Source organism: Debaryomyces fabryi (assembly GCF_001447935.2).
Source record: "Debaryomyces fabryi strain CBS 789 chromosome Unknown contig00054, whole genome shotgun sequence".
Taxonomy (NCBI): domain Eukaryota; kingdom Fungi; phylum Ascomycota; class Pichiomycetes; order Serinales; family Debaryomycetaceae; genus Debaryomyces; species Debaryomyces fabryi.
The window spans coordinates 51,906-65,701 of record NW_015385480.1 but is presented as its reverse complement, the minus strand read 5'-3'; the positions used below and the strand labels follow the sequence as shown (position 1 = coordinate 65,701).

Genomic DNA, 13,796 nt, shown 5'->3' with positions numbered 1-13,796 from the left:
AGGTCTTTGGACCTCCCAATCCTTTGTAGCTCTATAGAGACTAAGTAAATATTTATTATAATTGAGATACTTAAAGAACTAACTAAACTAATGTACAAATGAGTTTACCAACTATGGAATTGGACGATTTACTTCAAAATATGGATCATGCAGATATTTCGAGAGATGCATATTCCATTTGAGTTGCCCATGATCCATGAAGGTAATAACTCATGTATCCTATTAGCTAAAAATCCTGTTCATCATCTGCGTACCAAGCATATAGATATTCATCTACAATTTATCAGAGAACATATTATTCAGAAACAGATTAAACTAATTCATTGCAAACATGCTAACTAAAGGATTACCAAAGGTCAAGTTTCAAGACTCGAGGAATCGTACAGGAATGACAAGGATTAGAAATAAAGGGAGATATTGAAATATGTTACAGCATTTTGTGACAAATCAGAATAAATTTATAATTTATATAACCTGGTTGCGAAATACTAGGTTATTATTAATGTAATTGTTTTCTAATACGTTATCTATAGATTACATTTATTAAAGATAAGGGAATCTATATCTTATCTTTGCAAACAATGCTTAACGATAGTAAGCCATAAGGCGGATTATAGACCTGACTTCCTATTGGTGATTTAGATAAAATAACGGGAAGCGTAATCCTATTGTTGACAATATAAAAGGAAAGACCTCCCAATACTCTGTATTTGTATAGAAACTAAGTAAGTATATATTTTAATTGTGATACTTAAAGAACTAATAAAACTAATGTAAGAATGAATTTACCAACTATAGAACTCAACGATTTACTTCATAATCGAGATTCATAAGAATAAGGGTTTTTCCACCTGTAATGATTCATTCCCCTTCATTTACTCTATATATATTATAAAGGTAAATTCAATGCTGCCGTTTATATATTGGGAATATTCTCACATAGTTTTGAACATTATTCGTCCTAATAACTTCTCCAATTTCCTTCGAGTTCGTCAAATCGTCTTCTATTCAACAATGCTCTTCTCTTGTTACCAAAATCATCCACTTCTCTCCTCATATTTTCTCTCTTTAATCTTCTAATGTTTCTTTCTCTTTCAATCTCTCTCTTTTCAATTTCCCATGGAGTTAAGATTTCAACTATAGGTTCCCATTGATCGTTTCCATTGTGTACACTACTTTCAGTTGTGATCCTTATACCACACTCAAATATTAAACCACTTTGCTGTTGATACTTATGCAACTCATGATTATAGCTCCCATCAGTTATTTCCTTTTTCAATCTAAGAATTAATTCGTGTAAGGAGTGTGACACAGCAGGCTTGAATTCCAAAGATAACCCCAAATCTGAAACTACGATATCTGCAAAATTCTCAGGAGTTATTTCATTCTGTGCTAAATCCCATTCGAATCTATCTTGGTATAACTGTTTATTTAAACTTACCGATAAATCGATTATCACATGGTATTCAATATTAGGTGGAAGCTGTAGTGACGATGCAAAATTATAATCCTCAATTTGTTTAATTATTGATTCTGTAATTTCCAGTTGCATATGAGTAGGTAATTCAAGGTCATTGCATAAAAGAATGGAGAATTGTTGAGGAGTGATTAATGTTTCATTTAAATTCCACATGAAGAAATCAACCAATTTTGAATTACCCCCATTGTATTCCAAATTCAACCTTATTGGAATTAGAACGTCGTTATTCTTATGGTTAATATCAGCTATTTTCAGATCATCATCCAATCCTAGTGGATAACGAGTGTTTCGAGCGGGTTTTAAGAGATGTTTTTGATTATTCGAAGCTAATTGATTATTAACTACTGCTGCAGTGGTATTTGTAGCAGTTGGTACTTCGTCAAATTCAAAATCATCGTTTATATTCTCAAGCTCTGCGTAGTTTATCTGCTGAGCGTTCCTTTTAGCTATTCTTCCTTGCGGGGCGGTATTCAAAATTAGTGCATTATCAGGATCCTTTGAGATTCTGGAGTGTAAGCCAGTAGACAATGCCTGGGGGTAGAATGATTTACTATGAAACGATAAGTAAGACATGGATATTATGTTTGATTTGTTTTGATTAATCTTCGTGAGTCTTGTTGTTCTTCAGCTTTATTTCTTCAAAGAAAAGTAAATGGGGACACGACTAAAATTTTTTTGTTTCAAATATTGAATACGCGAAATATACGTTTATATATAAATAATTATGTATATATAAATACTTACAACGAAGTACTTAGTATTCTTATATATATAAATATTTATGTAAAACGAAGTAATGGAATCATCCATAATCTTAGAAAATTTTATGCTATCAAGGGCGTCATTGCATGAAGTGATTACCTTAGAACAATTTGCAAGATTGTTTCCTAGAAGAGTATCAAAAAGTACAATTCAGAGAATATTTGAAGAATTGGTTGAACAGCGTGAATCCAAGTCAATTGAGCCCACAAAGAATAAAATTCAAGAGCAGTTTGACGTGCCACTACAAGATACTATTGATAAGCTCAAGACTTCCCAATCAATAACATCAGGAAAACATTCTATTGATGATCTAGTAACTAGATTAGATAAACTAGAAAATATATTTGTATTACAAAATACATTAATCGATGATCAGATAGCAAATGTTATACATGATATCCAGTCAATATGCAAAGAGTTTAATGAAATAAAATATGGAAATGCATGGTTTAGGGGAGGAGACGAAACTGAAATAGAAAAGATAGTAGAAGAAACAATACGAAGTGTTGATAAATGTGACAGCATTTTCAGGTAAGATGCAATTTAAATCAATCATATAGAATCATTATTTGATCAAATATTAATGGCTGATGGATCTCTAGAATTGATTTCCGTAGAACCCACTATACTATCTAACCTTGATAATTCTTCTTCACCTATCCATTTCCAGATATCGTACTTCCAGTTAAGGCCGTCCCGATCACCTAATTGATAATTGCTTGATAAGCCTCCAGTTTCAGGAATATCTTTCATATATATAATTCTTCCTATTCGAGAATGTACAAGCGCCATGGAACACATAACGCATGGTTCATGTGTTGTATATACAAGCAAATTATGACACAAGTAATTCAAATCATTTTTATCAGCATGATCCAGCATTGTTCCCTGTAAGTTGCATCTTCTTGATGTCTCATTTTTTGCGATTTCTTCTATAGACTTCATTACACTATGTTCTAATGGGTGATTATTTCTATTATCAAAATTCACAGTAAGAATTTCATGATCTTCATTCATTTTTGATTCTTTCGCTATTATAGTCACAACAGGGACCCCAGTACTATTGGTAGTTCGATATTCTTGAAGGGCATCTAATAATTTATTGATCATTGCTCGCTCTCGGGAAATATTGAAATTGGCAGCTTTTAATGCTTGATGATTAGGATTCCCTTTCCATGACATGGGCCAATAGTTAGATGTCCATTCTTGAGAAATTTCTTTTGTCGTAGCAGGGTATCGTGGAATCTGTTTTTGATAGAAAGTGAAAGATTTAACGTCAAGATCTGAACCATGTTCCTCGAGTAGATTAAGAATTTCTGCCTCATTCTGAAATAAATCTGCAGAACATAATATTGTCCTCAAAATAGATTTTGGCTTATCCGAAGCTTTATTTTCTGTTACTTTATTAAACCTTTTGACATGAACTAGAGGTAGTGTTTCATTTGGAGTTATAAATTGTCGAATGAAAGTAATTAAAGCCTTCGATTGAGATGGCGATATATCACAACACCACACATTCGTCAAAATAGGTATTTTAGGATCAGCAGTATTTATAGTAGAATATTTGATTTGTTTTAGGACTCCATGAATTACTCCATTTTCTAAATCCACATGTTCAACTGAATTTTCTTTATTTTTGCCCATTTGTTTCGATGTTGTTTTAATAATTTTAACCAGCTTCGAGATGTCTGCTATAAATGAGTTTATTTTGTTAAAATTTTTGAATACCATTGTTGCAATGACTTCGTTCATCAGACCCCGGGGTTATTTTTTTTGAGTTTTGATTTTTTTGAGATCGGATTGAAATATTGTGAAATCAAATTGCAACTTTTTAGGATGCTGAATCGTATACTTAGGAATGGAAAAAGGACAATATTTAATAGATTATTTAATATGTAACTACCCTGAATTGGATGCTAAATTGCTTTTAAAACAGTCCGTTTTTGAAAAATCTGAGGAGTATTTGAAGCTTTTACATGAATCCTTAATTGTTGAAGGACGCGTAGGTAATAATGATGATTATAATTATCGATATCACTTGTTTGAGGCTAATTCACACGTAGAATTAGTTGACTCGATTATTTCTTATTTAATAAGAGAAAAATCACCAAACATACTTGTTAATGGTTATCACGATCCGTCTTCAAATTCAGCGTGGGGTTCTAAAATTTTTAATCCATACGTTAGTTTTAAGGTTAATTTCTTGAAGAATGAAAGTTGGAACAGACTTTTTAATCGAATTGGCAAAATTAGATTTTTAAACTTGGTATTAAATACTAAATGTTTTATCAAAATAAACGATGTGAACTATATGCAATTGTTTGGTCTTTTGCCCAGTTTCCAATCGAATGTTTCCGAGCTGCTACTGAAATCAAGAATGCTTTACCGGAACCAGAAAAGAATTAATAATTCCTTCAGATTCTTCTCGGATAACCCAATTGATTTGATAGATGAGATAATTCCTTGTGAGGCACTCAAATATAAGGCGAACCTTCCTAAAAAGTTCAGACAATTTAAAAGATTATGCAATCAGATCATATGTAATGAATCGAAGTGTAATTATTTGTCAATTTATAAGGAAATATGTACCAAGTATGAACTGAAAACTATAAAAACAAACTTTGACGAGATAACACAAATTTCTGTTGTAATAAGATTTGTTTTAACAATTATTGGCAAAGTATTTCCATTGAATACCTGGGGTACTCCAAAAAATAAATCGGAAGTTTTCAAAAAGGTAATTAAATTTATAAAAGCATGCAAAAGTGATAAGTTTCCTAAGGATCAACTTATATCATCTATCGAAATTTCTCATATATACTGGCTTGGAAAGAAATCAGAGATAAAGTCGAGACAAGACTATAAGTTACGTCTTCGCTTGTTTTCAGGATTCTTGGAATGGTTTCTATCGGTTTATGTTTGTGAATTAGTGGGATCTTTTTGGTATGTCACGGAAGTATCACATGGTATCTTGAGTAAAGATATATTACATTATCCCCATAATGAATGGAAACGAATGACTAATAAATGGTTGAATGACTACATAGAGAATTACCTTGTTGAAAGCACCGATAATGAAGCTGATGCATTCAAGAAATACAATATTGGGCGCTTGAGACTACTTCCAAAATCAAACGATTTTAGAGCTTTATGTATTCCTATTAAACAAATGGTAGGTACAAATAACTTAAACAAAAAGGAAAAAGAAGCTCAGAAATTTCAATACTTAAACTACATGAATAATACCATAAGGCCAATACGTGAATTACTTCTTCAAAAGGAAAGGCACAAATTATTATTAAACAAGAAAAGTCATCCAAGATGCTTTTCAATACGAGATATTGCACACAACATAGGCTTATTCAAGCATGATCTAATTAGTAAATATACACAAATCCCAAAACTTTTTATGTTAAAATTTGATATGAAGCACTGTTTTGATAATTTGAGTCAAGAAAGAATATTGAAATCTGTCAATGACTTATTTGATGAAGATAGCAACGACAAGATATATTATGTTAGACAGTTTGTTGAATCATCTTTTTTTAAACAGGAGCTCAAAAAACAACGTTATGTCATTAAAGATGAATCGAATGTTCACGAATATAATATTTTGGAGGGACAGAGTTCTAACTTTCAATTTAATGAGTCCCCAAAAATTATTGTGGACAAGGCGAAAACAATTCGGTTTAAGAAATCACAGGTTTTAGAAGTGATCAGAGAGCACGTTCTCCATTCAACTATGGTTCTGTCAAATAACACTGAAAAATGTTTTAAAAGAAAAAAAGGTGTATTTCAAGGTTTACCTCTTCTGGCCACACTATGCGACTTGGTTTATAACTCTTTAGTAGACGAAAATTTTCAATTTTTATTCAAAAAATCAGATTCGATTTTATTAAGGTTAGTAGACGATTTCTTAGTGATTTCTACAGAGAAAAGTCAATGCCAAAAGGTTTACGATATAGCCTTGGGAGAGGCGTTTCAGTCAAGTGGAGCCCTTGTGAATACGAGCAAGACGTCATGGGTAGAAACCACTGCTGACTTGGAAGTTTATATCAAGTTCGTGGGATTAAAGATTAATCCTTCTACATTAGAAATAATGCCGGATGCTGATTCGAATAGTTCATTTATATCACTTTCAAAGTATAAATCATTTAAGACCGTATATTTATATTTACAATGGTGCTATAAAGTGAGGTTAGCAGATCATTTCATAAATTTGGAATTAGTATCTTTTAATGCGGCACTAAAAAATATAGAAATTATATTACACGCCATAATCGAATCATTCTATATTCATTTTAAGGAGATTTTATTGCGACTGGGTGAGTTTGATGAACAATCTTTACAAGAATTTTTGTTGAATTTACTCCATATGACTTTACGAAAATATCAATTAGTCAATCCTAGTAAATTTGGCGTCGAAGAAATCAGTACTATGTTTAAAAGGGTCATAATTGCAAAACTTTCTAAAAATTCAGTATTTAAAAAAACTAATTCTTGGCTTAAGACTTCCAAAATTCTTTAAATTATCCCGAAAGAGCTCTTCAAATTTTCATTATCTCTGATCTGTCTCATTCTTTCTATTTCATCTATGCCGCCAGATTTCTTCAATTTACTATCATCAACGAAATCTCCCAATTCTTCTTGAAATTCGTCAAGCCTCATCATTTCTCGTTCCTTCTCTCTAATCTTTTCTGCTTTAGTTATGGCTTGTAAGCGTTTCTCATGATCTGGTTTTAAAGCCGCAACTTCATTCAACACTTCGTCTTTTATATTGTGAATGCTTTCACCTGGCTCTGGAATATATAGTTGCGAAACAAATCTATTTCGTTTATACGCATTTTGTTTGCTTTGTTCAAGAGAACACTGCTCTATTAAACTAAATGTTTCTTCAATCTTTTTAATGTCATCTTCAAGATCTTGCGTTAAATCGCTCTGTAAGTTGAAAAATTGTTGCTCTTCGCAGACTTTGTCTAACTCGCTTTCCCAAATTTTCTTCCATTGCATTTTTTCCCTTTCGATATAATCTGTCATATCCTTTAGAGACCCTCTAGCCTTTTCTATCTCTTTGTACGTGTTTTTAAGCTGCAGTTCGCCAACTCTAACTCCTCTTTGAGCAACATCTTTCCTTAATGCCTCCATAACATCTTGCAAGTCATCAACTTTTGTCAACAAAGCGTCCGAACCTTCAGATAATTTAGCATTGCAAGAGTCCATATAGGCTCTATTTGATGATTTCGAAACGTTGAGACCACTTTCTTGAAAATCCTTTACCCTTCTTAGCAAGTGAGTGACTGACTCTTTTATACCTGCCCTATTAGCATTTTGGGTTTGTCTAATTACTCTCAATTCTCTTTGAATACTTTCCAATTCCTTAAAATCTTCCTTATTTATCAAACTTGGATTTGATGAAAGCTGGGGTTCTTTGCTCACAACCGGCGGAGGAGTGTTGACTTGAATTGAATTAATAGCACCTTTCAACTCAGTAAGCGTATTTGAATTTACTTCATCAATTTTAGTATTCAAACTTTGAATCTTCTCTTCAAGTTGTTTCATAACGATTGTCAGGGTTTCCGGCTCGTTCAAACATAAAACACTACCTTGCTTTACATCAACCTCCAACAAATGCTCTTCTAATTCATAAGAAACTCCAGTATTTGGATCTTGTATATAAATTTCAGGAAAGGACGAAGTTCCTGGCGAATAAGCAAATTTTTCAACAAAAAGTAAGCGTAGGGCCGCAAAAGAAACAGGCAATCTAATGTTGACTTTTTTGGTTTTATTATTGATTCTAAGGAATATGTGAGCAGTGTCATTTTCTTGGGAATACGAGCTGTTGAGTGTTTCGTTCACATCAGATTTCAGCGTAGTTTGCTCAGGTATACGGGACGATTCTGTAGATACAATTCTCGCCAAATTATTGGTAGGCGAATGATTTGTGAGTTTGGCATATTGGTAGGCACTGAATCTTTTCGAAGCACGGCGTTGCAAAGAATTACCCTTCTGAAGCTGAACCAATGCATCATTCAGACTTCCTTGCAGAGATCTAGATGCTTTACTACTAGTTGATACCTGATTTCGAACAGGAACAGATACAATCTTGGAATTAGTAGCATTTTCTGTATCGTCAGACCTTTCCTTTTGTTGTTTTTCATAAGATAGCGATTTTGCTTTTACTTGTTTATTTTTCAAGTTTTGTAGCAATGTTACAATAATGTTTCTTATATTTGGTAAGAACCTATCTAGGTTTTCTTGGGTAGGAGCTTCACTTAACGCAGCCTCCAAAATAATCCTCAATGCTTGAGGTACATCACCAATGTCAGAGATATCAACTCCAGCATTTGTAAATGCTCTAGATGCAGCACGGAAGTCGTTTCCTAATTTAACATAGGCATCTGATACAAACTTGTCGTCAGCTTCCCTTCTCGCCCACTGGGTCAAACTCTCTAATAGGTGCTTAGTTGAGACTAAAAGTCTGGTAACACTAGATTCGATCGTATTTAACGATTGACTTTTACTTCCTGATTTTGATGATGATGATATAGAACTAGCAGAGGAAGTTGACATATTTATTGAACCTGTTGTTAATCACCTTATAACTGTGATCTGACATGTTATTTAGTGTCTACCTTTTTTCTATAGATCAGCAATATGCAGTACCAACAAATTTCTACAATTATATTAAATATGAATATCTAAACTATCAATATACAAAGTGAGATCTATATATTAGGAAAACCATTTTTGAATAACCAGCATTTCAGCAGGGTATTTTTGCAATAAAGCTACGGCTTCATTTTGTGGTATACTACCAAGTAATTGTCTTGTAGCAGCAGCAGTTCTCTCAGCAGTGTTACCTGAAATAGATGCATGCGATAACGCCTGGATTACAGCGTCAACAACCTTAGGAACTTGACTTGTAACGCTGGAATGTTGGTTTTGGATTAAATGACACAAGAAAGTGTAAGCAAAAGGTGCAGCTTCTTCATCTTGGACAACAGGTAATAAATCAATCCATTGTTGTATAAGACCATCTAAATTAGGTATCGAGGATCCGTAACTGTGGAAAATCTTAGCCAAAGCTGAGATGGAGTTTTCCGTAGCGTGAATGTTATCATCAGCACGCGCATCTGGAACAGAGGCCATCTTAAAAATAGGCTCCATGCAAGCCAAACAAAATTCACCGTATGCATTACCACCATGCTGGGCAGCCATACCTACAGCGTATGAAGCAGCTTGACGAATTGAAGCATGGGATGCTGTTAATGATTCGCCAACAATATTAATGAACATATCCTTGTAAACAGCCGAATCTGTACCACAATGCTCTAATATATCACAAACTGTACATAAACCACAAAGTTTTATATTAGTATTTTCATCATTAATGAATGAAGCAATTGTTGGAACTAAAATTTGGAAAGCTGGTAAGAAGTTTGTCTTTGAATTTTTGAAAATAGCCGAAATTGCTTTATTAATTTCATCTAATAATTCTTCATCGGTATATTCTTCTTCTTCATCATCAACTTCTTCAGTATATTCATCATCTTCATTGTCGCGTGCCTTTATACGCTCGTAAATCTCGGTCAAGTTGGAGTTAATAGATTTTGCTAAAGATTCCAATTGAGTTTGAGATAACGAATTGGCACCTAATACCCCAATAGATTCCACTAATGCAGTGTAGTATGCTACCAATAATTCTGGTACAGGTTCGTTTGTTAAAACATCGACTAACTTATTAGATATTTGAGACCATATCTGTAATGTCTCATTAGAGTTATTACCGGTTGCAACAACCGAACATTTTAATAAAGAAGCCAAAGTCAAAGCAGCGGATGCACGCACACCATCATGTAAGTAAAAATCAAGCGCAGGGATACCAATATCTTGAACAATTTCTTTGACCCAAGGATAAAAGTCACCTTTCAATTGAATGGCGTATGTTCTTAACAAATCCATTGCCGATACTTTATCGTCAAGCGCGGCAGTGTGAACTGCTATAAGTCTACCAGATAAATTGATGACATCCCATTCATCATTTGAGTTATACTCTTCTGCCTCATCTTCTTCTAATAATGAAATATCTTGTGTAGCCTTAGCTGCATTCAACAATGGAGGTAAAACTGCAGGCAAATATGGAACGAAATCTTTTCCAATAATACGACAAATTCTACCCCAACCTTGTTCCAAATATGGCTTGATAGGATCATCATCTTCCACTGCGGTTTCTTGAATGTGTCCAAATAATTGAATAAGACCTTGACTATGAGGAGCAAACTTTTCTTTACCGACAGCTAAAGCAATCAACGTTGAACATTCAATACACTTTGCTTTTAATAACCTATTCTCTTGGCCCATATCAGTCTTAAGAACATCTGTTAATAATGGCATTAAGGTATCGTAGTATTTGATAAATTTCTTCTCAGCAGCATCAGCTATAATTGCAATTGTGGTTAATACTTGCTCTTGAACATACCTCTTTGGAGATTGTAACAATCCAAGTAAATTGTTCAACAAATCATCTAAGTAAGGTTCTAATATTTCTTTAGAAGCTGCTTCTGAGAAATTAACCAATGCTGCAGCTGCGTGTGCTTGAACTCTGAAAACTGACTTGCTAGTCAACATCGAAATTAAGGCTGGTAATATTCTGTCACCGGAAGTTCTTTGAATTACGTTTGCAAAATCGGTTGACATTTGACCTAAGGCATTACAACAGGCGTATTGAACTCTTGGATGGTTATCGTGTAATGTTGGTAAAATCATATCCAAAATTTTAGGAATTTCTGTCATCAAAACATCGGAACATCCTTCTGCGGCCGATGATAAAGCCATTAATGCGGCTTGACGTTCCCTCCAAGCTGAGGATTGAATCATTACAGGCAAATATTGGAATAACGGAGTTGCCAATGCTTGACCATTTAACCTTAAAGAAACACGATCCAAAGCTTGACGAGCAGCATCGTATTCTGGTTCTTCATCATCATCTTCTGTGTCATCGTTATTATTCCAGTCTGCAGCTTCATCATCATCAATACACACTTCAGTAAGCATGGACAATGTTATTAAAACCATATTATCAGTATATGAAGAAGTACGTTTACACATGGAGGGAGATACTTCCGCAAAGGTTGTCAATAATTCTAAACCGGCCATACGTGCACCAGAATCTAACTCTTTGTTTTTCGAAACTGCTGCACAAAATTCGATTATAGTTGGGAACATTTCTCTAAACATTTTAGGTGCTAATTCAACTAAATCAATTAATGATTCTAAAACGGAAGATAAAGCTTGATCCTGTCCATTCTGCAAGAAACGTGGCAACGAATTTAACAAGTTTGGCAACAAAGGAGATAACGTTGGCCAACTGCTCTTTGGTATTTCACGGAAAAAAGCAACGAAGGCTGTACAAGCTGCGATACGAACATCGTCATTCTCATCTTCAAATCCCGCGTTAAAGATTGGAAGAACCTCATTAATATAAGACTTATCAATCAATTCAGGTGCTGAAGAAAAGACACGGAATGCTGACTCGCGAAAACTTGGGTCAGAATTCTTAGTGGCCTGGAATAATGCAGGTATTAATTCGTTCCACGAACCCAGAGGCGATGCATCTTCCTTTGCTACTTCTGAAATCGCGTCAGAAAGCTTGTGTCTTACTTGATTTGATTGCTGGGATGTAAAGCCGTGCAACAAAATTGCACGAATTTGCTGCCTGACTGGTTCACCAATAACCCCAATAGTTCTGTCAGTTACACTAGCAATCTCCTTTGGAGATCTAATGGCAACACGTCTAAATAAAACAGCGCTGAATGCCTTTAATGTATCATTATCTGACCCACAAGCCTGTTCTGCTAAGAATATCAACAACATTTCGACGTTTTCTTTTTTATTCCATTCTGTTTCAAGCAACTTTTCAGCCTCAGATCTGACTGAGTTATCTGATGAGGATAACCCATTCACTAACTGTGTCAATACACCCTGAACTTCAGCTGGTAATGAAGACATATTAACTAAATTTATCAGTATTCCTCACAAAATGTCTGCAATAAATTCACACAAATTAATATTAGTGTACTTTAAGACCTAGGAAATTCCAACTAAATTAATTGAACGTTAGAAATATTAATAAATTCGGTTGTTTACCACAATTAGTATTCTTCATTTCGTTGGAAATGATGAAGCCTAAAAATTTATTTTCAGTATGTATCATGTGATCATTTTTCAAAATTCTTATTTTTCAGTTGTAGTACAAGCCCTATGGGAGAAGCTATTATACCAATTTCTGTACATTAGAAGGCCTTAAAGTAAATTACATATACTATATATGTGATATTATATGAATGGATTATATTATACATGTATCTGAACGCTTATTTTTTCAAAATTGTAATCACGTCTTCATCTTCCAAGACGTGGCCCAAACCCACAATTTGAGGTTGATGCTTAACAGAAGTTCCGAAAACCAAGGCATTTCTGAAATCAGAAACTAACGATTTGTGGATAGAATTACAGAAGTCTTCGACTGTGCATCTATCGTTTCTCAAAACCACAGGTTCGTTGAAATCTGGTAATTTACCCTTTGGCTTGGTGTAGACCCTGACAAGCTTCAATCTGTCCCACATCATTTCTAATAAATCATCCAAATTCCAGCCCTGGCCTGATGATATTGGGATAGCATTTGGAATCTTATATAATAAATCCAATTCTTGGATGGAGAAAGAATCGATTTTGTTTAAGACATAAATCGCAGGTATGTATCTTCTAGACTTTATTTCAATAGCATCGATCAAATCATCCACCGTGGCATCGCATCTGAAGGCGATATTGGCTGAGTTGATTTTATATTCTGCCATAACCGCTTTGATTTCATCATTGTCTAAATGGGTCAATGGCGAAGTGCTCGTGATATTAATACCTCCTCTTTCTTTCTTTTGAATGACAATATTTGGGGGCTCCTTGTTGATTCTTATTCCTACACCCTCGAGTTCGTACTCAATGATTCTCTTGTGTTGTAATGGCTTATTGACATCCAAAACCAAAAACAATAAATTGACAGATCTTGCGACTGCAATAACTTGCTTACCTCTACCTTTACCATCCTTAGCACCTTCAATAATACCTGGCAAATCCAACATTTGAAGCTTGGCCCCCTTATACTTGATTATACCTGGAACAGTCGTTAATGTAGTGAACTCATATGCAGCAGCTTCTGAATGGGTACCGGTCAATTTCGACAATAAAGTAGACTTACCAACTGACGGGAATCCCACAAAACCAATAGTTGCTACACCTGTTCTTGCCACATCAAAACCGGCTCCACCACCACCACCTCCTCCAGGGGTGCTATCTGATAATAATTCTCTTCTCAATTTGGCTAACTTAGCTTTTAATTGACCTAAATGGAAAGAAGTAGCCTTATTCTTTTGAGTTTTGGCCATCTCATCTTCGATGGCCTTAATCTTTTCAACAGTAGTCATAATGAAAGCTTCAGAGGTAACTAATCTTAGGTTTCTTTATACTTCTATTGCGATTTGGGTTTTTTTTTTCATCT

The 13,796-nt window shown here is 34.3% G+C and overlaps 6 protein-coding genes across 6 annotated transcripts; 2 read left to right on the top strand and 4 right to left on the bottom strand.

Moving 5' to 3' along the window:
* Window positions 1-961: 961 nt before the first annotated feature.
* AC631_02850 (uncharacterized protein) lies at window positions 962-2,053 on the bottom strand (the record flags this gene model as incomplete). Its single annotated transcript, XM_015611680.1, has 1 exon — window positions 962-2,053. The coding sequence occupies one exon, from the start codon at window positions 2,051-2,053 to the stop codon at window positions 962-964; it is 1,092 nt and encodes a 363-aa protein (XP_015467524.1).
* A 223-nt stretch (window positions 2,054-2,276) lies between these two features.
* AC631_02849 (uncharacterized protein) lies at window positions 2,277-2,777 on the top strand (the record flags this gene model as incomplete). The annotated part of the gene is made up of 1 exon (XM_015611679.1): window positions 2,277-2,777. The coding sequence occupies one exon, from the start codon at window positions 2,277-2,279 to the stop codon at window positions 2,775-2,777; it is 501 nt and encodes a 166-aa protein (XP_015467523.1).
* Window positions 2,778-2,815: 38 nt separating this feature from the next.
* Window positions 2,816-3,973, bottom strand: AC631_02848 (uncharacterized protein; the record flags this gene model as incomplete). Its single annotated transcript, XM_015611678.1, has 1 exon — window positions 2,816-3,973. The coding sequence occupies one exon, from the start codon at window positions 3,971-3,973 to the stop codon at window positions 2,816-2,818; it is 1,158 nt and encodes a 385-aa protein (XP_015467522.1).
* Window positions 3,974-4,100: 127 nt separating this feature from the next.
* On the top strand, window positions 4,101-6,770 carry TERT (Tertp; the record flags this gene model as incomplete). Its single annotated transcript, XM_015611677.1, has 1 exon — window positions 4,101-6,770. The coding sequence occupies one exon, from the start codon at window positions 4,101-4,103 to the stop codon at window positions 6,768-6,770; it is 2,670 nt and encodes an 889-aa protein (XP_015467521.1).
* A 2,204-nt stretch (window positions 6,771-8,974) lies between these two features.
* Window positions 8,975-12,250, bottom strand: AC631_02846 (uncharacterized protein; the record flags this gene model as incomplete). The annotated part of the gene is made up of 1 exon (XM_015611676.1): window positions 8,975-12,250. One exon carries the CDS (start codon window positions 12,248-12,250, stop codon window positions 8,975-8,977), a length of 3,276 nt encoding a protein of 1,091 aa, XP_015467520.1.
* A 365-nt stretch (window positions 12,251-12,615) lies between these two features.
* On the bottom strand, window positions 12,616-13,722 carry DRG1 (GTP-binding protein; the record flags this gene model as incomplete). Its single annotated transcript, XM_015611675.1, has 1 exon — window positions 12,616-13,722. One exon carries the CDS (start codon window positions 13,720-13,722, stop codon window positions 12,616-12,618), a length of 1,107 nt encoding a protein of 368 aa, XP_015467519.1.
* Between the last annotated feature and the right edge of the window lie 74 nt (window positions 13,723-13,796).